Here is a 27,221-nt window from a genome sequence, read left to right as displayed (position 1 = left end):
TGGAAGCTTTCTTAGGCTTGGTGGAGACTATTAAAGCTTGGAAATTGGCTGACTCACTGGCAAGTGGAACTTGAATAGTCTGTGGGATGACTGGTAGGTTTAGGACCTGTAAGGGTGACTTGATCTGTGTAGTGACACTCTCACTGCCAGTTGGAGACTGGGGTCCTTAGGCTGCTTTAGCAGTAACTCTCTTTGTCTTGCTGGCTTTCTTAGGCTGAGTGGTGACTGAAGAAGACTGTATATTGTCTGCCTCTGTGGTCGCTGAAGTCTGGTTGATCTGGAGAATGATTGGCAGTTTTAAAGCCTACAAAGGTATTTTAGGCTTGTTGATGGTAATCACATTGGCAGATGGGACTGGAGGGACAGTAGTTATTGTCTTAGTAATAGCCTTATAGGGGCCTTCTTGGTCTTGCTTTTCTTAGGCCGGTTGGCAACTGATGGGTCCATAGCCAGGGGGTCCTTTGATGCCTCCAAGAGGGTAATGCATCAGCAAGACACTATCCTCTTCAGTGGTCTCAGCCTTTACATCTGGAGGGAAGTGAATCCCCAAGCTCCCAGGGAAAGGCAGAGGGTCCTATACACTTAGGATTATTATCTGCTGATCCATCTGACCTCCCTACAGCCCACCCTTTCCATGAAGATATCCCCTTCCTCTGAGCAGTGATTGAAGGGAAGGGTGAGGTAAAATGAAGAAAGCAAAAGAAAGTCAGGCTGTATTTTTTCTCTTCCTCCTCCACCACACAGGGGAGAGCTGAGACAGGCTAGGCAGGAAATGATGCAACTACATAGTGGTGGGGGCTAGAAGCAAGAAGTGAATTCAAGATGGGGCAATTGGCCTGGTAAGAATGCAGAGAGGCCTCACCTGGAACGGAGGCATCCTATAATTGTAGTCATTTCTCCTATCCATTTTTCTGGGAGGCCAAATAACAGCTGAGCCTAAGGGGAAGTGGTCTGAGTTAGGAGAGAATGAGAGGGAGGGGAGAGATTTTATCAAATTTTCTGAAAGTGGGGGGAAATTTCATCTAACCTTGGACCCCAAACCGTTCAACTACTGGGTCCTCATACCTAGAAACCCAGATCACTTGGTTTCTAAACCTTACCTTTTTTTGCCTCCAAGAAACCACAGGTCAGTCCTACCACCCCCTCCCCTACATTTCTACCGCAACCCGATACTGCGCATGCGCAACAACCAGTACCCCCGCCCACCTCAGGACCTCAGCGCGCAAGCGGCTTTGGTGGCCTAGACATTCTGATCACCTCCCACACATTCTCCGCTTTCAATATCCCGACCCACTATTTCTAACTGCATCACATCTCAGTCCAACCATTTCCCCAACGTCGGGCCCCTCCCTCCGTTCTGCAGTTCTTTTTTGCACCGCCCCTTGCCTAATACCGCCCACCTCTCATTTACGTACACAGACCCTTTCCCAAACGCCCCCTCCCTCGGCTCTGCAGTATTTCTCCGCACTTCCCCTTCCTTTTATACACCTCCTCCCTCCGCTATGCAGTAAATCCCTGCACCGCCCCTTCCCCAAAACCGTTCCCCCACATCACGTCTACAAGTGACCAGCCCCACCCTTTCTGCAACATGGACACCGCACCCACAAATCCAACGGTATTACGCTTTTGTGTATTCCTTGCTCCCAAAACCTACCTGCTTCTGTCCCTTCCGTTTTCAAACCAGAATCTACCAGGTATTAGCTCCTTTTCTCCCGTATGAGTCAGGTCATTGCAGCTGTTCAAAAGGCATTCTGCCGCATCTTTTCTCCAAGTCTTGATCCCTACTTTCTATGGCCCAAATCAGGTCCTGACCCCTTCCTCCAGGTTTAAGGATTCCTGCCATCGCTTATCTCCCTTCAGAACTGGGATTTGCAACTTCCCTCTACCGCCTGAAGGATTACCTTTGATCTCCATATCAAACGGGTCTGCATCCCTCCTTTCTGTGGCCCGAACAGAGTCCACATCTCTCCATTCTGTGGCCCTCCTTCCTTTCTCCCTTGCGAACCGGGTTCAGGCACCCCCAATCCCAATCACTTCGATGCAGTTAGCTCCTGAACACCTAACAGGTTTTCTTCAAAAGGTAGGGGAGTGAGGAGTCAAGCAGGTAAAAGCTGCAGACCATAATGCGCCACAGTTTTCACTAAAACTGGGCATATTAGCTCACCTTATCCTTTGGAGTCCAGAAGGTGTCTGCTCTCTCCAAGCTTCTCCTTACGTCTGAGCCTACCCCCTCCACCTCCCCTGCCGGAAGTGGTCCTGCCTCTTTCCGCCTCCAGAGGATCCTCCTTCCCTGCCTGTCAACTTCCTCCCTCCTCCCTACTTCCATCTTTTCCATTCTCCTCAATGTGGTCTATTATCTGCTTAATTTCTATTATTCAACAATCAATTTCTCCTATTCTCCAGTTGATTTCTCTATCCATCGTGTATCTCTGTTCCTGTTTGATTTCTCTGTTCACGGTTAGAGAACCATGATCCTGAGTTCCCACACAAACCCTTACTACAGTTCCCTCTATGACAACACTAATTACACAGTATGTTGTTGTAGTGTGTGTCTGCATCTAACTCCCCAGGAACTGCTCTGGGGGACAGGGAACTAAGTCATATTTATTTGTCTCTCAAGTATGACAAGAGTAAAACTAAATATTAAAAGATAGGATGCCCCTACATCATATGCAATTCAGAATACAAACAGTAAATGTAAGAAAGTCTACCAAAGGTTTTCATTTAGTCATTGATATTCCCTGATGACTGTAGTGATGTTTTTTGTTTGTTTGTTTGTTTGTTTTTTGTATTTTTCTGAAGCTGGAAACGGGGAGAGACAGTCAGACAGACTCCCGCATGCGCCCGACCGGGATCCACCCGGCACGCCCACCAGGGGCGACGCTCTGCCCACCAGGGGGCGATGCTCTGCCCCTCCGGGGTGTCGCTCTGCCTCGACCAGAGCCACTCTAGCGCCTGGAGCAGAGGCCAAGGAGCCATCCCCAGCGCCCGGGCCATCTTTGCTCCAATGGAGCCTTGGCTGCGGGAGGGGAAGAGAGAGACAGAGAGGAAGGAGGGGGTGGGGGTGGAGAAGCAAATGGGCGCTTCTCCTATGTGCCCTGGCCGGGAATCGAACCCGGGTCCCCCGCATGCCAGGCCGACGCTCTACCGCTGAGCCAACCGGCCAGGGCTGTAGTGATATTTTTTAAAGAAAATCAACATAGCTGAAAATTTTTATTGGGGCCGTGTTTCTCCTTTATTTGTGCACTAGGCAAGTACTTAGACCTCTTCAGGCATTCATTTATTCATTCAAGCATTAATTATTTGTGAGCACACAGTTGTCCCAAGGTTTTTGTTGGATATTGAGCAAACAAAAACAAGTAAAGTAGAATGCCTTTCCTCAAAGAACTCACATCTACTCTCAAGTTCTAAAACACCTAAGAAGGAGGAACTGTTGTTATCATTTCAAAGTAGATAAAATTCATGCCTGAGAGGTGAAGTGCCTTGTCTAAAGGCACATGGCCAATTAGTGAAGGAACCAGGATTGAATTCACACTTAGTTGATCCCAAAGCCTGATACTCACTGTGCCAGGGCTGACACTTGGCTCTACTGATGGGAACAGAAAAGAATCTCACATTGGCCCTCTACTCTCCTCTTCTCCACTCTATTTCTCTCCTTTTTGTTGCCCATACAAACACCCTTATTTATCTGCCCCTTTCCTACCTCTCTCCAAGTTCCCTCCTCTCTTTCTCTGATTTCTTCTTTTCCTTCATGTACTTTCTCTAATTCAGTAGCAGAGAATTTCCCAATACTTTTCCATGTATCAAAAATCTATACTAGGCATTGGAGATGCAAAAATAGGTGAGATTTGCACCCTGTCCTGGAGGAATTCTCCATCGGTTGGGATGCCTGAGAGTACTTGTTGGGCAGATAAAATGTATTATGCTCACTTTGTTAAAGATGCCGTCGCCCAGGTGATATTAATGTGTGTTGGGGGCAGGTAGGATCATTGTAGCCTGGGGCTTGGTTTTGGGATTAAGCCTCTCCCACCCTTTTTGATGTAGGGCGGTACAATCCTATCATGCTTCAGAGGGTGACTTTGTATTAGAGACTTCCCTGTTTTGTATATTGGATTAAGGGTTTGGATTTCTACACTATAAAATGGGGACGGAACGAGAGCTTGCGCTCTTGGTTCCTGAGATTAGAAGAGAGAGCAGAGGAGAGCAGAGAAAGGCCACGTGGAGGAGGCCAGGAGAAGCAGCCAAGATGGCGGAGTGCTGAGTGAGATGCCAGTTTGTGTAGAGTTTGTATCTGGGATAAGGAAGGAGATGGGGAACAGAGGTGAATAAGTCTGGTGAGCTAGAAACCTTTGATTCTAGGAAACTTGGATAAGTCAGTAGCTTTGTGAGCACTGAATGTGACTGGGTTTTGGAGCCCAGTGTGTATTTTTACTTGCCCGCCGGGTGCAAAGCTAGAATTAAAGACTATGGCCCACCAGTTTTTGGCTCCGCTGTTTCTTTGCCGACTGTCCAAATCCAATGCGAACCTGCATGGACCAGAAGGCTGCTGTGATAGTGGCTCTGGCCCTGGCTCCTGGCTTTACAGTACTTAATGTCACCTAGGAATCCCAGTCCAGGGTACTGTGTGGGTGTATGGCCAAGACCCACCATCGTGGCCATTCACATGCAGGTTCCTATTGGATTCGAGCAGATGGTAAAGAAATGGCAGAGTCGGAGGATGGTGGGCCATTCTGTTTATTGGTGTCTCACCAAGACAGGCAAGCCACAAGAGAAGACAAGGGAAAAGCAGAAAACTTGCTTTTCCCATGAAGGGCAAGGGATCAGGGAGGCCCCTGCAATGGTAATAGCAGGAACTGAGAGAGAGCAAGCTCCTAGTCTGCCCCACTTTATAGTATAGAAATCAAAACCTTTTAATCCAATATACAAACAAGGAAGTCTCTAATACAAAGTCACTTATCTGAGGCATAATGAGATTCCTCATGAGAGTGCACCACCCCACATCATGGAACAGTCAAGGGTGTGAGGAAAAGCTTAGTCTTAAAGCAAGCCTCAGGCTACAATGACCCTGCCTGATTACAACCTGTCCCCCACACCCAATGCAAACTATAAGCAAGCAAACATATATATGAATTTACACTTATTTGACCAACAGTGGGCTCACAGAGGAAATTACCAACAGGAAGGTAGTGAACGCTTCCATATAGGGTTTATCTGAGCTGGGTTCTGCAGAAGTAGGACATTTGCAGAAGAGAAGTGGAGAAGGAACTGTTCCCCTGGATGGCAGGCTCTGAGGAGCCTCTTCTGAGTGTAGGGGCACATGGCACATTGGTGGATAAGTCCCTAACCTAACATGCCTGCTTTTTGCCAACTCCACACCGCTACATTCTCACAGAGGATCTCACAGTCATATTTCAAAGTGCAAAGCTGACAGACAGCTTATAAGGGACCTCTTAGGCTGCAAACTGAAATACAAGCTCCTTAGCCTCTTGTTCAAGGCCTTCCAAATTGGCCCTTGCCAGTCTCTCAGACCCTAGTCACCAACCCCCAAAATGTATTCTACCTTCTGCCAATGCCATGCCTTTGCACAAGCTGTTCTCTACCTGGAATGTCTTTGTTCCCTATTCCAACCCCCTATTCCTTCTTGTAAAATTCCTGCCCTCCTAAAAGTATTAACTAAAATCCTTTCTCCAAAAATCTTCACATCACCCTGATTAATTACTCTTTCCTTCCCCCTCTCCCCCTTTTTTTTTCATGGATCTCTCAGAGCACTTAACAAACTGGATGAGAGCTCACTGTTTACTGGTTTATTCTCTGTCCTACCTGATGGATTCTGAGTGTTTTGAGAGCCTCATCACATGAATCTGGTTCATCTCTGACACCTCAGAACTCATGTCCTGATTAACAGAGTACAGTATACACTGAAATGATATATACTGCTCACAAAAATTAGGGGATATTTTATTGCTTCATATTCATTTTGAAATCTCTAATTTTTGTGAGCAATATATATTACCTTCCTTCTTTGCTTCTTTCTCTGTTATTTATTCCCTCTCTATTTCCTTTATGTCTTTTCTCCTATTGTATTTTTAGAGCTTTTTCATTAAGCTATGACAAAAGCTAGTTCTATCTGTAAAGCCAGTAGCCACAGCCACCATCACAGCCACCTGGCCCATGTAGGTTCACATTTGATTCAGACAAACTGTAATGAAACAATGGAGCCAACAACTGGTGGGCCATTAGCTTTAATCTTAGCTTGCACCTGGCAGGCAAGAAATACACACAGTGGAAAAACACTTCCTTTTCCATTCAGGGCTCCCAAATCCACTAACTTATCTGAGTTTCCTAAAATCAAAGGTTTCTACCTCACCAGCCTTATTTACCTCTGTTCCCCATCTCCTTCTTTCTGTACAAACTCTGCACAAACTAGCTTCTCCTTCAGCACTCCACCATCTTGGCTTCTTTTCTTCTGCAATGCGGATGGCAGGATCTGAGAGAGAGAGCCCCAGGTCTGTCTTATTTTATAGTGTAGAAATCAAAACCTTTAATCCAATATACAAACAAGGAAGTCTCTGATACAAAGTCACTTATCTGAGGCATAATGGGATTCCTCATGAGAGTGCACCACCCCACATCATGCAACAGTCAAGGGTGTGGGGGAAAGCTTAGTCTTAAAACTAAGCCTTAGGCCAGGGGTCGGGAACCTTTTTGGCTGAGAGAGCCATGAACGCTACATATTTTAAAATGTAATTCCGTGAGAGCCATACAATATGTTTAACACTAAATACAAGTATATTTGTGCATTTTATGTAAGACCAACACTTTTAAAGTACAATAAGTCTCTGAATTCTTTTTAATAACGTTGTTATGCTGTTGCTAACCAATGATGAATAAAGTACTTCTTACCATTAATGTGACTTCTGGTGCTGCATGGTTTTGCTGGTGGTTTTGTAGTCTGGTTGACACGTGGTGAGGTTAAGCTTCATGCAGGCGTTGAGACTTCCATCCATTAAACGTGATCGTAGGTTGGTCTTAACGTTCTTTAGATGTGAGAAAGACTGCTCACATGCATACGTAGAGCCAAACATCGTCAGTTCAGCAATACTCACATGCTGCAGTGTGTGGTATGTGACAGGAAGTGCGTTCCAAGTTTTGACAGCTGGTCCGCGGGTTGAAGTTTTTTCATTTCTCCCCACTTGTGTTTGCTTGCCCACTCTGCTTTCTGTCGTGCAAGTCTTTCCAAATCTTCATTCAGTGACTTGAACTTATTCACTCACATATGTTTGAGGCCTTCAGGTCAGGTGCTCAAAATCTCTGACAGAGACACCGGGGATGTAACTCAGGTTGGCGCTGTCCACTGCACACTCATGTGGATGGGTGATGAACTTAAAAAGACAAGTGCACTCACAAAATTCTCCAAAACGCACTTTGAATGACTGCAGAAGATTAGATGTGAAGCCCACTAACTGCTGGAGATCAAGATGTTGAGCAAGTTCACTTGCTGTGCATGCATCTTTAAAATCTCCCAGTTTTTCAAAGTGTAGTAAATGACCTGTTTCAATGAAGAGTTCCAGCTTGTTTTCAAATGCAAACACTGCTTGTTGAAGGGATAAGACTGTATTTCCAACGCCTTGCATTTTCACATTGAGCTGGTTCAGATGTTCAGTCATGTCCACGAGATAGTAGAACTTCAGGAGCCACTCAGTGTTAGCTAACTCAGGATGCTCTATGTTTTTCATTTCAAGAAAAGTCCGGATTTCGCTCAGACAAGCCATGAAACGGCTGAGCACCTTCCCTCTTGACAACCAATGCACATTGCTGTGCAGAAGCAGACCAGGATAATTATCCCCAACTTCATCCAGCAGTGTTTTAAACTGGTGTTCATTTAAAGCTCGGGCAACAATAAAGTTGACCACATGAATGACCAGCGGCATCACCTCACCAAGCTCCTCGCCACACATCTGAGCACAAAGCGCCTCCTGATGTAGGATGCAGTGAAAACTTAGGATGAGTCTCTTTTCATGTTCACAAAGAAGTGCTACAAATCCTCTGTTTTTCCCCACCATGCACGGAGCACCATCAGTGCACACGGAAATAAGTTTATCCATCGGTAGATTTTTTTCTTTAGCGAACTCAGTGAAAGACTTGAATAAATCCTCCCCTCTTGTTGTCTCTTTCATAGGCAAAGTAGCAAGACTTTCCTCATGTAGTGTGTCACCAACAGCATACCTTGCAATCATGCTGAACTGAGATAAATGGCTTATGTCTGTTGACTCATCCAAAGCGAGAGAAAAGAATGATGCTGCATTTATGTCCTTCACTTGTGTTGCCTCAATTTGATTTGCCAACATGATGGTATGATAGTGAACAGTTCTTGCCAACAGAGGCATGTCTTTTATTGGTTTGATTACCTTGTCTTTATCCGAAAAGTCATCAAAAAGTTCATTGGCAACATCAAGCATGAATGTTTTGGCATACTCCCCATCTGTGAATGGCTTTCCGTTTCGCACAATTGCCAAAGCACCAGCAAAGCTAGTCGAATTCCAGTCACCTTGTTGGGTCCAAACATGGAGTTGTTGCTGACTAGCTTGCACTCTGCACAGTAGCTCTTGACATGCTTTCTTCCTGCTGTCCCCCACTGGATATTTCGATGCAAATGTAGTATGGTGTGTGTTGAAGTGCCACTTTATATTTGACAGTTTCATCGATGCAATTTTATCATTGCATATTAGACACACTGCAGAACCTGCTCTCACCACAAAGGCAAATTCCTCTGTCCATTCCTGCTGTAAAGTATGATATTCCTCATCTTTTTTTCTTTTAGCCATCTTCTTCGTCAAAAGGGTTTCTGCAATTAGCTAGCTTACTATTTGATTAAAAGGCAGGAAGTTTACTTTCTGACCTCACAGTGACCTGTGTACATTAGGCATTATCCAATAAAAATTTGGCGTCATCCCGGAGGACAGCTGTGATTGGCTCCAGCCACCTGCAACCTTAAACATGAGCAGTAGGAAATGAATGGATTGTAATACACGAGAATGTTTTATATTTTTAACGTTATTTTTTTATTAAATATTTGTCTGTGAGCCAGATGCAGCCATCAAAAGAGCCACATCTGGCTCATGAGCCATAGGTTCCCGACCCCTGTGTTAGGGCGACCTAGAAATGTGTAATCATGGAATATATGTGTAAAATATTGTAGGAGCATTTGATAGAATCCTATGCAATGGAAAGAGAGAACCAGTTAAATCTATATAGAACAACATGGAGAGTTATCAACACAATGTTAAATAAAAGAGTAAGAAATAGAATGTGATTTAAAATATAGTGCCTTAGCCCCTGGCTGGTTGGCTCAGTGGATACAGCATAGGTCATGTGTGAAGACATCCCAGATTCAATCCCTGTTTAGGACACACATGAGAAGTAACCATCTGCTCCTCCTCTCCTCCCTGTCCCCCTTCTCTCTCTCTTCCTCTCTCGCAGGCAGTGGCTTGATTGGTTTGAGCATTGGCCCAAGATGGGGATTACCAAGTGGATCTCAGTTGGGGCACAAACAGGAGTTTGTCTCTATATCTCCCCTCCTCTCACTTAAAAAATAATAATAAAGTTCCTTTGGGAGATAGATTTCATTTTTGCAATTACAGTATAAGCCCCCCCAACAAACAACCCTTTTCTATTAATTATACCTATAAACTCTGAAAAAAAATTTAAAATAAATTATATCTGAGGACTCTGAGAAGTAATCAAAAGCAAACATATGATTGAGGAGAGTTAAAATGTAGACAAATGATTTTCATGAGGGTAATTTTATCCAAGTTTATTTCTTTCTCAGCCTTTCAGTGAGTGTGTCCACTCATGGATGGGAGTAGCACAGGCAGCAAAAGCTCTGATGGAAACTCTGCCATCTTCTGGCCAGAGAAGACATAAAAAGGAGCCTGAGTATGATGTAGTGCAAGGGACAAACCTCAGGAGAAAAAGAAATAAAGAAATCATTCCCGTATCTGTAAATGAAACCACACAACGTTCAATCTAACCACTGAATAATGCACTTGAAGGAATTAACCAAATGAGTCAATCAAAGGCTTTAAGAAGTAAACTGAGATTTGAATCATTCAAAAAACACTCAGCCTAATTCATAAACCACACATGCACACACATATTCAAATCAACAAAGCAAAGGCTTTGAGAACTAAACTGAGATTTTTATCTACAGCCCAGGAAAGGCAAAATAAAACTTATGCTCAGAATCTTACCAGGTTGATTGCCTACTAAAATAAAAATATCAACATTTTTCAGAAGATTATAACAGAACTCTGAGTCTACAAAAAAATTTTTTTTGCAGTGTTCAGTATACCACAGAAAATTACTCCAAAGAACTAGAAAATGTGCCCCATTCTCAAAGGAAAAGAAGATGAACAGGTGCCAAACCAGAAGAGACTCAGATATTGGAATTATGAAATATAACATTAAAGTAGCTATTATTACTATACTCCTGCCTGACCTGTGGTGCAGTGGATGGGGCATTGACCTGGAATGCCGACGTCGCCAGTTGAAGACCCCAGGCCTACCTGATCAAGGAACATATGAGAAACAATCAATGAACAACTAAAGTGATGCACTGATGAGTTGATACTTCTTGCTCCCACCCATTGCAAAATAACTATACTCCATAAGATATAGAAAAACACATTTGAAATCTTAGAAGAAAAATAAAAACTGTAAGGCAGAAACAAATGGACATTTTAGAAATGAAAAATGCAATATCTGAAATAAAATATATATTGGATGAGCTTTAAATCAGAATGGCAAATACTGAAGAGAAAAACAATACTGAAATTGAAAATAGATTGATAAAAAATATCCAGTGTAAATAACACAGAATAAAGGTATGGGGGAAAACAAACAGAGATTGAGAGACCTATTAGATATGCATGTATGGTTGGAGTTTCAAAATAAGAGGCAAAATAAATTGGAGTATAAAATATATTTGAAGAAATAATAACCAAAGGCCCTGCTGGTTGGCTTGGTGGTAGAGCACTAGCCCGGCGTGTGGATGTCCTGGGTTTGATTCTCAGTCAGGGCACATAGGAGAAGTGACCATCTGCTACTCTACCCCTCCCCCTCTCATCTCTCTCTCTCTCTCTCTCTCTCTATCTATCTATCTCTATTTATCTCTTCCCCTCTCCCAGCCATGGCTCGATGGAACGAGTAGGCCCTGGGCACTGAGGATAGCTCCATGGCCTATCCCTTAGGTGTTAAGAAAAGCTTGATTGCTAAGCAATGTAGCAATGCCCCAGATGCGCAGAGCATTGCCCTATAGGGGCCTTGCCAGGTGGATCCCTGTCGGGGGTGCTAGTGAAAGTCTGTCTCTGCCTCCCTGCCTTCCACTTAATAAAAAAAATCATAATAATAATCAAAATCTCCCTATATTATTGAAAGATACTTTTCTGTATATGAGAAGCTCACTAAACCTCTAACAGTATAATTTCAAAGAAACTCAAGTCTAAAAACCAAAAATATGTTTAAAACAATGAAAACAGCTAGAAAAAAATGACATATTTCATTACACAGAAAAAGGCTTGGATGAACATAAACTTCTAATCAAACACCATGAAAGTCATGAGACAATAAATAAACATCTTTAAAGTGCTGAAAGAAAAAAAGACACTGCTATTTCAAAATTTTAAAACTATAAAAATATACATTAAGGATGCAGAGAATGCAGGTGACATATTTTCAAATTAAAAAATTTAAGGGAATTTGTGGCCAGCCTATCTGCTCAGTAAGAAATTCTAAACTAGAAAGCTCTTTAGTATGAAGAGAAATAATACCACACAGAAATCTAGATCTTGAATAATGACAAAAGGTCACCACAAATGGTAAATATTTAGACAAATATGAAGGAATAATTTTCACACTTAAATTTATTACAATATACTTGTTTGTTTAAAGCAAACAGTGTATTGTCTGTTGTGGTTTTCAATGTATGTGATGTAACATACAACTATTTTAACATAAAAGCCAATGAAATGGGAATTAAGGGTGATTGATAAATAGTTTCTATATTTTATGTAAAATGCTATACATTAACTCCAATAAAAGCACATACATTAAATATCCAAAGCAAACACTATGAGGTGCAATAAGCAATCACCAAAAATACAAAAGGTAAATTAAAATAGGATACTAAGAATATTCATATAATCCAAAGAAAGAAGGAATTGAGAAGCACAGATTGGTAGTTCCAAAATAGTCATGAGCACACATTTTTCCCTGCCAAAAAATTAATTCAAAATGAACCACTTAAATATAATATCTGAAACAATATATTATATGGAAGAAAACACAGGTACTAAATTTATGGACCTTGGCTGTAGAGAATATTTTATGAATTTGACCCTAAAGGCAAGGGAAGTAAAGGCAAAAATAAATGAATGCAATGATATCAAACTAAAAAGCTTCTGCACAGCAAAAGAAACTGAAAACAAAACAAAAAGGCAGCTAACCAAATGGGAGATAATATTCACAAACAGCCATGATAAGGGGTTAATACTCAAAATAAAAAGAATTCGCTAAGCTTAACAACAAACAAGCAAACAATCCAATTAAAAAATGGAGAGAGGACCTGAACAGATACTTCTCCCAAGAAGACATACAAATGGCCGACAGATATGTAAAAAGATGCTCATCTTTCTCAGCTATTGGAGACCTGCAAATCAGAACCACAATGAAATATCACCTCACATCTGTTATATCGGCTGTTATCAACAAGATAGGTCACAAGTGTTCAAAGTTTGCGGAGTAAAAGGAACCCTAATTCTCTACTGGTGGAAATGTAAATTGGTACAGCCATTATGGAAGAAAGTATGGTGGTACCTCAAAAAATTAAGAATAAAACTGCCATATGACCCAGCAAGCCTCTACTCTTTATCTACCTGAAAAAACCTCAAAAACATTGGTATACAAAAACACATGCACCCCCATATTTATAGCAGCATTATTCACAGTGGCCAAGACATGGAAACAACCAAAGTGTCCCTCAACAGAGGATTGGATAAAGGAGATGAGGTACATATACACAATGGAATACTACTCAGGCATAAGAAATGATGACCTATTGCCATTTACGACAACATGGATGGACCTTGAGAACATTATACTGAGTGAAATAAGTAAATTTGAAAAAGCTAAGTACTATTTGATTTCACACATAGGTGGGATATAAAAATAAGACTAAAAGATATAGATGAAGGTGAAGTGGTTACTTGGGGAAGGGGACTTGGGAGATGGGAGTAAAGGGACAAATATATGGTGACAAAAAATGATTTGACTTCAGGTGATGGACACACAACACAATCAACAATTCATATGCTTTAAAAATGTTTTCCTGTGGCCCTGGCCGGTTGGCTCAGCGGTAGAGCGTCGGCCTAGCGTGCGGAGGACCCGGGTTCGATTCCCGGCCAGGGCACACAGGAGAAGCGCCCATTTGCTTCTCCATCCCTCCGCTGCGCTTTCCTCTCTGTCTCTCTCTTCCCCTCCCGCAGCCAAGGCTCCATTGGAGCAAAGATGGCCCGGGCGCTGCGGATGGCTCTGTGGCCTCTGCCTCAGGCGCTGGAGTGGCTCTGGTCGCAACATGGCGATGCCCAGGATGGGCAGAGCACCACCCCATGGTGGGCGTGCTGGGTGGATCCCGGCCGGGCGCATGCAGGAGTCTGTCTGACTGTCTCTCCCTGTTTCCAGCTTCAGAAAAATGAAAAAAAAAATGTTTTCCTGAAACCTCTTATTGATCAATGCCATCCCATTAAATTTAATTTTTAAATAAAATTTTAAAAATAGACATAAGTATGTAAAGTAAAACATAGAAAATATAGTCAATAATATCATTATAATTATGTATGGTGCCTGGTGGGTACTTGAAATATTAGAGAGAACATTTTGTAAAGAATATGACTGTCTAATCACTATGCTGTATACCTGAAACTAATACAATATAATACTTAATGTAAAATATTACTTATTATGGTATTAACTATATGTTTTAAACACCTGTACTGTGCAAAATCTCAGAACAGACATACATACTGTGTTGCAGTAGTTTCTCCTTGCCAAAGAACATACCTGGGCTGGAGGTCAAGTGAACAGAAAAAACAAACAAAAAAAACAAAACACAAAAACCTCAGCAAATTAATTAAAAAATCAGTATAGATGTTTATAGTAGTAGCACTACTATGTATGATCATATAATGGTGAATATATGGCATTATGCATTTTTCCAAACCCATACAATATGCAACATCAAAAGTGAACCCCAGTGTAAACTATGGACTTTGAGTGATTGTGATATGTCAATGTAGGTTCAACAATTGTAACAAATGTACCATTGTGCTGGAGGATGTGGATAACGAACGAGGTTGAGCATGTGTGGGAGAAAAGGGTACACGAGAAAAATCGCTGTACTTTAAACTTTTGTGTGAACCTAAAACTATTCTTTAAAAAATAGTATAAAAATGCCCTGGCCGGTTAGCTCAGCAGTAGAGCGTCGGCCTAGCGTGCGGAGGACCCGGGTTCGATTCCCGGCCAGAGCACATAGGAGAAGCGCCCATTTGCTTTTCCACCCCTCCGCCGCGCCTTCCTCTCTGTCTCTCTCTTCCCCTCCCGCAGCCAAGGCTCCATTGGAGCAAAGATGGCCCGGGCGCTGCGGATGGCTCTGTGGCCTCTGCCCCAGGCGCTAGAGTGGTTCTGGTCACAACATGGCGACACCCAGGAGGGTCGCAACATGGCGACGCCCAGGATGGGCAGAGCATCGCCCCCTGGTGGGCAGAGCGTCGCCCCCTGGTGGGCGTGCCGGGTGGATCCCGGTCGGGCGCATGCAGGAGTCTGTCTGACTGTCTCTCCCTGTTTCCAGCTTCAGAAAAAAAATGCAAAAAAAAAAAAAAAGTATAAAAATGTGTTTTCTTTAAAAAAAAGAGAAAAGGAGAAATAGAATAACCAAACAAAAGAAGAAAATAAATAACAAAATGATGAACCATTCATTTTTAAGCTGTTCAATGGTAATTGTCCACAAATTATCTATAGAGTTAACATAAACTCAATCAACATTCCTGCAGACATTTTTTTAAAACTTAACAAATGAACTCTAAACTTTATATTGAAAGTAATGGATTTAAAATATTTAAAGCTATTTTTTAATTTTTTAAGCTTTTATTTTATTTATTGATTTATTTATTTTAATTTTTAATTTTATTTATACAATCAACTTTAACAAGGTGATATTGATCAGTAGAGTATATAGGTTTCAGGTAAACATCTCTATAGCATTTGAACTGTTCATTATGTTGTATAACCACACTCAGAATCAAATCATTTTCCATCACCTTATATTTGTCTCTCTTTACATTCTTTCTATCAAACCCTTACCCCCTTTTCATTCACTCAAGTCCTCTTCCCCTCCCCCATGTTCCCTCACCCCTGGTAACCACTTCACTTTTATCTATGTCCATAAGTCTCAGTTTTATATCCCACCTATGTGTGAAATCATACAGTTCTTAGCTTTTTCTGATTTACTTATTTCACTCAGTATAATGTTCTCAAGGTCTATTCATGTTGTTGAAAATGACAATATATGTCTTGTTTATTGCAGCATTGTTCACAGTGGCCAGGACATGGAAACAACCAAAAAGCCCATCAATAGATGACTGGATAAAGAAGATGTGGCACATATACACTATGGAATACTACTCAGCCATAAGAAATGATGACATCGGAACATTTACAGCAAAATGGTGGGATCTTGATAACATGATACGAAGCGAAATAAGTAAATCAGAAAAAACCAGGAACTGTATTATTCCATACGTAGGTGGGACATAATAGTGAAACTAAGAGACATTGATAAGAGTGTGGTGGTTACGGGGGGGAGGGGGGAATGGGAGAGGGATAGGGGGTGGGAGGGGCACAAAGAAAACAAGATAGAAGGTGACAGAGGACAATCTGACTTTGGGTGGTGGGTATGCAACATAATTGAAAGACAAGATAACCTGGACTTGTTATCTTTGAATATATGTATCCTGATTTATTGATGTCACCCCATTAAAAAAATAAAATTATAAAATAAAAAAAAAAAAAAAAGAAAATGACAATATATCATCATTTATTATGGCTGGGTAGTATTCCATTGTATATATGTACATCTTCTATATGCAATCCTCTATCGAGGGATATTTTGGTTGTTTCCATGTCTTGGCCACTGTGAATAATGCCGCGATGAACATGGGGCGTACATGTCTTTATGTACCAATGTTTTCGAGTTTTGGGAGATACCCAGTAGACGGATTGCTGGGTCATATGGTAATTCAGGAGTCGGGAACCTTTTTGGCTGAGAGAGCCATGAACGCCACATATTTTAAAATGTAATTCCGTGAGAGCCATACAACGACCCATGTACATTACGCATTATCCCATAAAAATTTGGTGTTGTCCCGGAGGACAGCTGTGATTGGCTCCAGCCATCCACAACCATGAACATGAGCAGTAGGAAATGAATAGATTGTAATACATGAGAATGTTTTCTATTTTTAACGTTATTATTTTTTTATTAAAGATTTGTCTGCAAGCCAGATGCAGTCATCAAAAAAGCCACATCTGGCTCGCGAGCCATAGGTTTCTGACCCCTGTGGTAATTCTATTCTTAATTTTTTCAGGAACCACCATACTTTCTTCCATAATGATTGTATTAATGGGCATTCCCAGCAGCAGTGAATGGGTTTTTTTTCTCCAAGTGTTAGCTTGTCTAACACTTGTTATTATATGTCTTCTTGATACTAGCTAATCTAAGCAAGTGTGAGGTAGCATCTCATTATAGTTTTGATTTGCATTTGTCTAATAGCTGGTGAAGATAAGCATCTTTTCATATGTCTGTTGGCCATTTGTATGTAGTCTTGAGAGAAGTGTCTGTTCAGGTTCTCTCCCCATTTTTTAATTGAATTGTTTGCTTGTTTGTTGCTGAGCTCTTTATATATGTTCTTTATATATTTTGTATATCAACCCTTATTGGAGCTGTTGTTTGCAAATACCATCTCCCATTTAGTTGACTGCCTATTTTTTTTGTTGTCAGGTTCTTTTGCTGTGCAGAAGCTTTTTAGTTCGATATAGTCCCATTCATTTATTTTTGCTTTTCCTTCCTTTGCCTTTGTGGTCAAATTCATAAATTGTTCTCTATGGCCAAGGTCTATGAGCTTAGTACCTGTGTTTTCTTCTATATAATTTATAGTTTCAGGTCTTATGTTTAGGTCTTTGATTCATTTTCAATCAATTTTTGTGCAAAGGGACAAACTGCAGTCAAATTTCATTCTTTGTATGTGGTTTTCCAATTTTCCCAGAACCATTTATTGACTAGGCTTTCTTTTCTCCATTATGTGTCTTAATCTTCTTTGAGGAAGATGATTTGTCCATATACTATATGTGGTTTTATTTCGGGCTCCCAATTCTGTTCCATTGGTCTGTACGTCTGGGTTTTTTTGTTTGTTTGTTTTGGGGTGTTTTTTGTTTTTGTTTTTGTTTTTGTTTTTGTTTTGGTGGGGTTTTTTTTTGCCAATATCATGCTGTTTTGACTATTGTGGCTCTATAGTAAAAGTTGAAATCAAGTAGTATAATACCTCTGGCTTCATTTTTTTCCCTCAGGATTGTTTTGGCTATCCAGGAATTTTTATGTTTCTATACAAACCTGTTAATTTTTTGTTCTATTTCTTTAAAAAATGACCTTGGGATTTTGATGGGAATTGCATTAAATTTGTATATTGCTTTGGGTAATATGGCCATTTGAACTGTGCTGATTCTTCCAATCCATGAACATGGAATATTTTTGTATATAATTGTGTCTTTTTCAATTTCTTTCAATAATGTTTTGTAGTTTTCAGTATATAGGTCCTTCACATCCTTTATTAAATTTATTCCTAGGTACTTTATATTTTGTTACAATTGTAAAAGAATTTTTTTAGTTCATTTTCCACAGTTTCATTACTGCATATAGAAAAGCAGTAAACTTTTGTATATTGATTTTGTATCCTGCAATTTTATTGTATTGGTTTATTGTTTCTAATAGTTTTGTGGTGGAATCTTTTGGGTTTTCTATATAACCTGCAAAAACTGATACCTTTACTTTTCCTTTTCTGATAAGAATGCCTTTTATTTCTTACTCTTGCCTGATCACTCTGGCTAAAACTTCCAGAACTATGTTGAATAAGAGTGGGGAGAGTGGGCAGCCTTTTCTTTTTTCCTGATTTTAGAAGAAAAGCCTTTACATTTTCACCATTTAGTATAATATTAGCTGATGGTTTGTCATATGTGGCCTTTATTATTTTGAGTTATTTTCCTTCTATTATAATTTGAGTGGTTTTTATTTTTATTAGATAATTAAACATAACAGGGTGACATTGGTCAACTAGTTTATTGATTATTTTAAACATAAAGGGATATTGTATCTTATAAAATGTGTTTTCTGCATGTATTGATGGAACATACAGTTTTTGTTCTTTGTTTTGTTGATGTGGTGTATTATGTTGATTGATTTCAATATGTTGAACAATCCTTGTGCTCCTGAAATGAATCACACTTGATTGTGATGTATTATTTTTAATGTGTTGATGTATTCCATTAGCTAGTATTTTGTGTAGTATTTTTGTATCTGTATTCATTAGAGATATTGGTCTATAGTTTTCTTTTTTTGTGTTCCTTGCCAGGTTTTAGTATAAGGCCTATGTTGGCCTCATAAAATGTGTTGGGGAGTATTGCTTCTTCTATTTTTTGGAAGACTTTGAGAAGGATAGATACCAAATCTTCTTTGAATGTTCAGTAGAATTCACTAGTGTAACCATCTGGTCCTGGACTTTTGTTTTTCGAAAGGTTTTTGATAGTCATTTTTATTTCCCCCCTGATTATCGGTCTATTTAGGGTTTCCACTTCTTCGTGTCTCAGTCTAGGAAGACTGTGTATATCTAAGAATTTATTCTTTCCTCTAGGTTGTTAAGTTTGGTGGCATATACACTTTCATAATATTCTACAATGATCTTTTGAATGTTTATGATGTTTCTGTTCATTTCTCCTCCTTAATTTCAGATTTTGTTTATATGAGTCTTTCCTCTTTTTTCCTCAGTGAGTGTAGCCAGCGGTTTGTTGATTTTATTGATCTTTTCAAAGAAGCAGCTCTTTGTTATATTATTTTTTTCTACAGTTTTTTTGTTCTTTATTTCATTTAGTTCTCTAATTTTAACTATTTTCTTTCTTCTGCTGACTGTGAGTTGCCTTTGTTCTTCTTTTACTAGTCCTTTAAGATGTGATGTTAAAATCTCTCTTGTTTCTTGATATAAGCCTGTAATGGTATAAATTTTCCTCTTATTACTACTTTTGCTGCATCCCAGAAATTTTGATATGTCATGTTTTCCTTTTCACTTGTCTGTATATATCTTTTGATCTTTGCTTTTGTTTCTTCTTTGGCCTTGTCATTTTTTAGAAGTATGTTGTTTAATATCCAAATTTTTGTGGGGTTCTTTAATTCCTTTTGTAGCTTAATTCTAATTTTAAAGCCTTATGATAAAAAAAATAGGCTCGGTATAATTTCAATATTCCTGAATTTGTTGATGTTAGTTTTGTGGCCCAACATAAGGTCTATCCTTGGGAATACTCCATGCACACCTATTGGTCAAATAAGTTTTTAAATATGATATATGTTTTCTTGCTTATAGTTTGCATTGGGTATGGAGGACAGGCTGTAAGGAGGCAGGATGGTTATAGCCTGAAGCTTAGTTTTAAGACTATGCTTTTCCCCACACCCTTGACTAATTGCATAATGTGGGGTGGTGCACTCTCATGAGGAATCCCATTATGCCTCAGATAAGTGACTTTGTATCAGAGACTTCCTTGTTTGTATATTGGATTAAAGGTTTGAATTTCTACACTATAAAGTGGGGCAGACCGGGAGCTTGCTCTCTCTCAGTTCCTGAGATTAGCATTAAAGAGAAGAACAGAGAAAGGCCATGTGGAGGAGAGGAGAAGCAGCCAGGATGGTGGAGTGCTGAGGGAGAAGCCAGTTTGTGCAGAGTTTGTGCAGAGAGAAGAAGATAGAAACAGAAGTGAATAGGGCTGGTGAGCTAGAAACTTTGATTCTAGGAAACTCGGATAAGTCAGTAGCTTTGGGAGCACTGAATGAGTGGGTTTTGGAGCCCAGTATGTGTTTTTACCTGCCCACCAGGTGCAAGCTAGGATTAAAGGAAATTGCCCACCAGTTCCTGGCTCCATTGTTTCATTACCATCTGTTCGAATCTAATGCAAACCTGCATGGGCCAGGTGGCTGTGATGGTGGCCGTGGCTACTGGCTTTACATTTGGCGTAGTCCAGGGGTCCCCAAAGTACGGCCCATGGGCAGCATGCAACCCCCTGAGGCCATTTATCTGGCCCCCACAGCAACTTCCAGAAGGGGCACCTCTTTCATTGGTGGTCAGTGAAGACCACCTCAGTGCAGTGAAGATGCAAAACATGGTGTCACTCACATACAGTACTACTTCTGGTGATGCAGGATACACACATCATGGCTCTGGAAGTGCATCATATCACTTGTCATGGCTAGTAGTGAAAAATATGGAACCGGACATTGACCATCTCATTAGCCAAAAGTAAGCCCATAGTTCCCATTGAAATACTGGTCAGTTTGTTGATTTAAATTTACTTGTTCTTATTTTAAATATTGTATTTGTTCCTGTTTTCTTTTTTACTTTAAAATAAGATATGTGCAGTGTGCATAGGGATTTGTTCATAGTTTTTTTTTATAGTCTGGCCCTCCAACGGTCTGAGGGACAGTGAACTGGCTCCCTGTGTAAAAAGTTTGGGGACGCCTGGCATAGTCAGTGGCAAGATTCGATACAGTTCAGTATGGAGCCACCACCACCTTTGAGCAGTGGAGTAGAGGACTGGCTGCTGTTATGGTTCCCCATGGCTGTCCTTTTGGGGGCCATAGGCTGGCTGACTTTTACAGCCATGCAAGAGGAAACCAAGAGCTTTGTGGAAGAGGCTGCCTGGGACCTGCAAACTGAGCAGTGGAAGGAGCTGGACCAAATGTAGATGCCGACGCTGTAGCTGGAGCAAGCACTGGAGGAGGCTGACCAGGTTCGTGAGATTCGCCTGGAAATGGAGCAGACACTGGAGAAGGAATCACAGGTTCATGAGTTGCAGATTGCCCTGGACATTGTGGAGAGCCAACAGCAGCAGAAGGCCAGGGCTGGGGCTGGAGCTGGAGCTGTAAGGCCTGCAGACCAGAAGGTGGCAGCGTCCCGGAGCTCAAACCCGGCAGCAGGAGCTGGTGTTTTCAGTTCCTCTTTGGAGGATGAGGAGAGTTGGGCTGAAGTTTCAATCCACAGTCTCCAGAAGATGAGAGCCCACTGGCAAGGAATACTTATTATGTTCCTGGTAGGTCTGCGATTTTGGGACATAAAGGTCGATTCCATCATGCTCTCCGGAGCAGAGATGGAAATGCTGACTGCCATTGCCATGTGCTCCTCCTTGGAATAGTGTAAGACCTACCAGGACAGCAGGGATGAGGGGGGTGGCTGACACCCCATGTGCTTGGACTGATTCCTGGACTATGACCAGAGTGAGCACTGGTTCCTTTGTTGGATGGACTTATGGATTTTGGACAATGTGAAATACCCTGATGAGGGTGGGGGACAGCTTTGCTGGAGGCCCTCTCCCTGCCCCAGGAAGCTTTTCCCATGGCTAGAAAGAAGGCTGAGGACATTTTGCACTTTGGGCTAAGTGCTCAGAGACTGGTGAAATGTACCTTTGTAATTGTTGAAATTGTATAATTTGTCATGCTGTTGTAATTTGTGTAATGTGCCTAATTTCCTTGTGCAGGAATACCTGTGCTTTAGATTGTAAATGAGCAAAAGGGGTGAAATGTTGGTCAAATAAGTTTTTAAATATAATATATGTTTGCTTGCTTATAGTTTGCATTGGATGTGGGACAGGCTGTAAGCAGGCAGGGTGGTTATAGCCTGAGGCTTAGTTTTAAGACTACGTTTTTCCCCACACCCATGACTGATTGCATGATGTGAGCTGGTGCACTCTCTTGAGGAATCCCATTAAGCCTCAGATAAGTGACTTTGTATCAGAGACTTCCTTGTTTGTATATTGGATTAAAGGTTTGAATTTCTACACTATAAAGTGGGGCAGACCGGGAACTTGCTCTCTCTCTGTTCCTGAGATTAGCATTAGAGAAGAAAACAGAGAAAGGTCACATGGAGGAGGCCAGGAGAAGCAGCCAAGATGGTGGAGTGCTGAGGGAAAAGCTAGTTTGTACAGAGTTTGTGCAGAGAGGAGATGGGAAAAGAGGTCAATGGGGCTGGTGAGCTAGAAACTTTGATTCTAGGAAACTCGGATAAGTCAGTAGCTTTGGGAGCACTGAATGAGTGGGTTTTGAAGCCCAGTGTGTGTTTTTACTTGACCGCCATGTGCAAGCTAGGATTAAAGGTAATTGCTCACCAGTTCCTGGCTCCGTTGTTTCATTACCATCTGTCCGAATCTAATGTGAACCTGCATTGGCCAGGTGGCTGTGATGGTGGCCGTGGCTACTGGCTTTACAACACTGGAGTAGAATATATAATCTGACATTTTGGGATAAAATTTCCTTTATGTCCATTTGGTCCAGAGTGTCATTTAAGGCCGATATTTCTTTTTTTATTTTGTTTGGATGACCTATCTAAAGCCATCAATGTTGTGTTGAAATCTTCAAGTATGATCTTGTTTTTGTCTGCTTTTATTTTTAGATTAGTTAGTAGATTTCTTAAATATTTTGGTGCTCCCTGGTTCCATGCAAATATATTAAAAAGTGTTGTCTTCTTGATACAATGTCCCCTTTGTCATTATGAAATGACCATCTCTGGCTCTGGTTACCATTGTTGTCTTGAAGTCAGCATTGTCAGATATGAGTATGGCTACACCTGCTTTTCTTTGGATATTATTTGCTTGTAGTATCATTTTACAACCTTTCTATTTTTGTCCTTGCAGCTTAGATGTTTCTTTTGAAGGCAGCATATGGTTGAGTTTTGCTTTTTGATCCAATCTGCTACTCTGTGCCTCTTTATTGGTGAGTTCAGTCCATTTACATTTAAGGTAATTATTAATACTTGAGGATTTTATGTAGACATTTTATCTTTTGTTTTCTTGTAGCTCTGTGCTTTGTTTGGTTCTTTTATTTTGTGTTTCTGTCAGCTGTTTTTGTTGGTGGTATTTCATATTTCTTTCCCATTTCTTCTTTTATAAGTTGTCTGTTTCAGTAGTGGCTTTTTCATAGATGGTTACCATTAAGTTAAGAAAAGTTCATATGTTAAGAGTTCTTTGTCATATAAGTGCTTCTGTACTCTGTTCTTCTTTGCTATGCAGATCTTTATCTTCACCCCTTTATGTTATTGTTGTCACAAATTAACCTTTTTTTATTGTGACCTTGTTGAAGCTCTTACTTGCAGCTTTGATTTTTTTTTCTTTGTGTCTGGTTGAGTAACCTTCTTGAGTATTTCCTGCAGTGGGGGTTTTCTGGTGATAAATTCCCTCAGTTTCTGTATGTCTCTAAATATTTTTATTTCATATTTGAAGGGTAACTTTGATGGATATAGTATTCTTGGCTGATAATCCCTCTCTTTCAGTACTTTGAATGTTTGGGTCCACACCCTTCTGGATTGTAGAATTTCTGCTGAGAAGTCTGATAATAACCTAATGGGCTTTCCATTATGTGTTATGTTCTTCTTTTCTCTAGCTGTCTTGAGAATTCTTTCTTTGTCATTCATTTTTGACAATTGTATTACTATGTGCCTTGGAGTAGGTCTGCTTGGGTTGTGGTAACTCGGCATTCTGTTTGCTTCTTGGTTTTGAGGCACTAACTCTTTCCATAAGCTTGGAATATTCTAATCAATTTTTTGTTTGAATAGGCTCTCCATTCCCTTCTCCTTCTATTATTCTCCTGATATACCTATTATTCTTATATTGCTCTTTCTGATGGATTCAGACAATTCTTATAGAGCTCTCTCAGTTTTTTTAATTTGTGAGTCTCTGTCTTTTTCTTCCTGTAGCATTTTTAGTTGCCTGTCTTCCATGTCACTAATTTTTTCTTCTATCTGGCTTATTCTATTAGCTAAACTTGCTACCTCAGTCTTCAGTTCACATATTGAGTTCTTCTTCTCTCTTTATAAAGTTTCAATCTCCTTGGTGAGGTATTCATTTTGTTCATTAATTTGTTTTCTAAGCTCATTATGTTGCCCACTATGTTTTCTCCCATCTAGTTGAGTATTTTCAGAACTTCAATTTCGAATTTTCTATCATTTAACTCCAAGGCTCCCATGTGATTGAGATTTCTTTATGGAGATTTTTTTTTAAATACATCTCTGTCTTGTGTAGCCATGGTATTTGATTTCTTCTTCCTTGATGGCATTTTGGAGTGCTATTTTTAAGAATCCTAAGGAAAAAAAAACTAAAAAATTGAAAAAATTTTAAAAATGCAATAAACAATATAAAATTTTTAAAAATTATGACAAGTTAATAAAAACCACAGGAAAAAGGACAAAAGCAAAAAAAAACATGCACAGAAAAATAAACATAAAAATTTTAAAAAATGAAATTCAAAAATGTAAAAAAGAAATAAGAATAAGAGGGGAAAAAGAGGAGGAAAAAAAGAAATAGAAATTTCAGTTTTGAGAAGTTTCTTCCAGAGCTCTGTGAAGTTCCTGGGCACACTCAGATGTTGCTGTTACAATGATGTAGGCAGGGGTGCAGTCGTGTTGTTGAGTGGGGTGTGTTTTGAGGGCTTTCTAGATTTTTTATGGCTTTGGCTTTACCACTTTAGCTTTCCTACTTTATGGCTATAACAGTGGCAAGCTCAGGCTTCCAGGTGTTCCTTCCCATGTCTCAACAGACCTGGAGACTGGACATGGAGTACCTTTGTTCTTCAGGGGAGAGGGTGGCTCTGGAGAGCTAGCTGAGGGTTTTGTCTCTGCCACTCTCTGTACTGTGAGGTAAGGGAGAGGGGATCTTGGAGGTTGGGGACCACACTTTAGGTTTCTCTGTCTCTGTTAAGTGTGTGCCGCAGGTAGACCATGGGAACACTGGCCATGACCCTGTTCTCTGGCTGCTTTGGTTTATCTCCTCCTCTTCCCCCTCTGTTTCACCATCCTCCCAGCAGAGGGAGACCCAGTCATTCTGTGTTTTCCTCTTCACACCCTTCAGACAAAATCCAGAGAGCCCAAGCTTCCCTCCTCCTTATAGTCCATCAGAGAAAAAGAAACAAAAACAATCACTCCAGGTTTGTCTCCTCTCCTCTTCAAATCCCACCACAAGTGCATTTTATCTTCTGCTCCCTTTTCATCCTGTCCCACCTTTAGTCCATTTGGTGAGTGGATCTTTCAGGCATGCCTGCAAGCCCACCTGGGGTTCCTTCACTGCATTATAGTTGTTCAATTTGTTGAAATTTCAAAGGGAGAGATCAGGAATATCTCTCACACTGCCATTAATATCTATTGTCTAAGATTCTTGATCCTTGTAACCATTATTTTAAACTTTGACTCTGGTAGTTTTCTTTACTTCCATTTCATGTAATTCATTTTCTGGGGATTTCTCTTGTTGATTCATTTGGGTCATATTTCTTTGTAAGCCCATTTGTCTGTGTATTAGGTAGCTGTGCTCTGACTCCCAAATTTGTTGTAATGTCTTTATGGGGAAGGTGAACTCAGTGGTACTAACATTTAGGCCACCTAAGTTTTTTGCTCTATGAATGTTTCTTGAAGGGTATATTTATCCTCCAGTTGCATGTGAGTCTTGGATGCTGATGGATCTTTTGTGGGTGGAGTTAACCTTTCAGGCTGTTGGTTTTAAGGGTCAACCTTGATCACATATATTAGATGCTGTGCAGTGTCTGTCTGTTAGGGAGTAATTATACTCTGCAGGTTCTGGTGCCTGCTTAACTCTGCCTTTGGGCATGCAGCTGTGGCAAGCTGAATCTTGATTTGGTGCAGTCTGCCACCCACTACTGGCTGTGTTGGTTCTGGGTCTTCTTGGGTAGAGTTTAGGTATGAGTTGATGTCAGATAGTGTTTATATCCCACTATCTGCTACCTATCTGGGACTATTGCTCTGTTTGTTGTTTGTATCTGCACTTTCTTTACCTGAGATTGTGTGGGAGGGTCCAACCTGTGTATAAGGATCAGCTTCTTCCTGCTTAGAGCTGACAGCAACTACATAATAGGGCCCAAGTTCCATAAGATTGACATCCACTTTTCAGCTTCTCCACCTCCTCTTGCAACTGCCTGGCCTACCTATAGAATCTTATGTAGAAAAATTTAGAGTGGTTTCTGACTGGCCTCACTGTACCAACCCCTCCACAGGTTGCAATCTTGGTGGGGTAGGGTAGCTGAGGTTGAGATGGCAACATTAGTGAGACCACCTTCCTTGGATTCTTGGTCTCAGTATGGGGAAAGTGGCCCCTACTCCAGAGCTTAATCTCTCAGCCACTGCTGAGTACTTCAATTCTATTTCTCCCCAGCAAGGTGAACAGCATGTTCTGATTGGGTAATCCCAAACACCCCCCATTGCAGAAGTTCTTTCAGCTTGGGAGCCCCTGGTCTCAGGGGAAAAGATTGAGAGAGTCTTCCACTGGAGCTGACTATGACCCCTATGAAAGTGGCTAAGCCCCTCAACAGGTTCTAACAATAGATTCAAGGAAATTTACACTTTGAATGTCTGAGCTCTAAGCCTCTCTCCCTTTCCCCTGTGGAATTTACCTCAGCAGGGCAGGATATTCAGGACTTGCACCAGGTGGCTGTGAGGCTCTACTTCGTCCAATGCAGGTGAGCTACTTTGCAGGTGTTGACCATAGGAAGCAGAATTCACCTCATCCAGTTTGGTGCCTGATGAGCTCTACCTCCTGATATGGTGGCAGAAGGTTACTTGAATCCTGGTCTAATGTAGTCTGTAACTGTCCACTGGACGTGTTTATTCTGGGCTTCTCAGAAGAAAACCTGGTACAGACCAGTGTAAAACACTCCCAGGACTGGCTCTCAGCAACCTTTTTGGAGCTAAGCAATCTAGAATTTGTCACTGCCTCTGCTGGTCTTTGGTGCACATGGAAGGATTAAGCTGCACACCTAGGCTGGCTTTAAGCAGCCTTGGCTTGGGGGGAATGTCAGCAAAAGGGCC

The 27,221-nt window shown here is 40.9% G+C and overlaps 1 protein-coding gene across 1 annotated transcript in view; it reads right to left on the bottom strand.

Moving 5' to 3' along the window:
* Positions 1–27,221, bottom strand: part of LOC136317762 (trophinin-like) — a 43,653-nt gene that overhangs the window by 9,230 nt on the left and 7,202 nt on the right. Inside the window, 5 exon segments of the mRNA XM_066250506.1 lie at positions 1–387; positions 390–480; positions 482–574; positions 8,409–8,548; positions 21,248–21,563. Coding sequence (XP_066106603.1) covers positions 1–387; positions 390–480; positions 482–574; positions 8,409–8,548; positions 21,248–21,563 — 1,027 coding nt within the window.

The sequence above is a fragment of the Saccopteryx bilineata genome, chromosome X (genome assembly GCF_036850765.1).
Source record: "Saccopteryx bilineata isolate mSacBil1 chromosome X, mSacBil1_pri_phased_curated, whole genome shotgun sequence".
NCBI classification, from domain to species: Eukaryota; Metazoa; Chordata; class Mammalia; order Chiroptera; family Emballonuridae; genus Saccopteryx; species Saccopteryx bilineata.
This window is presented reverse-complemented; position numbering and strand designations above follow the sequence as displayed.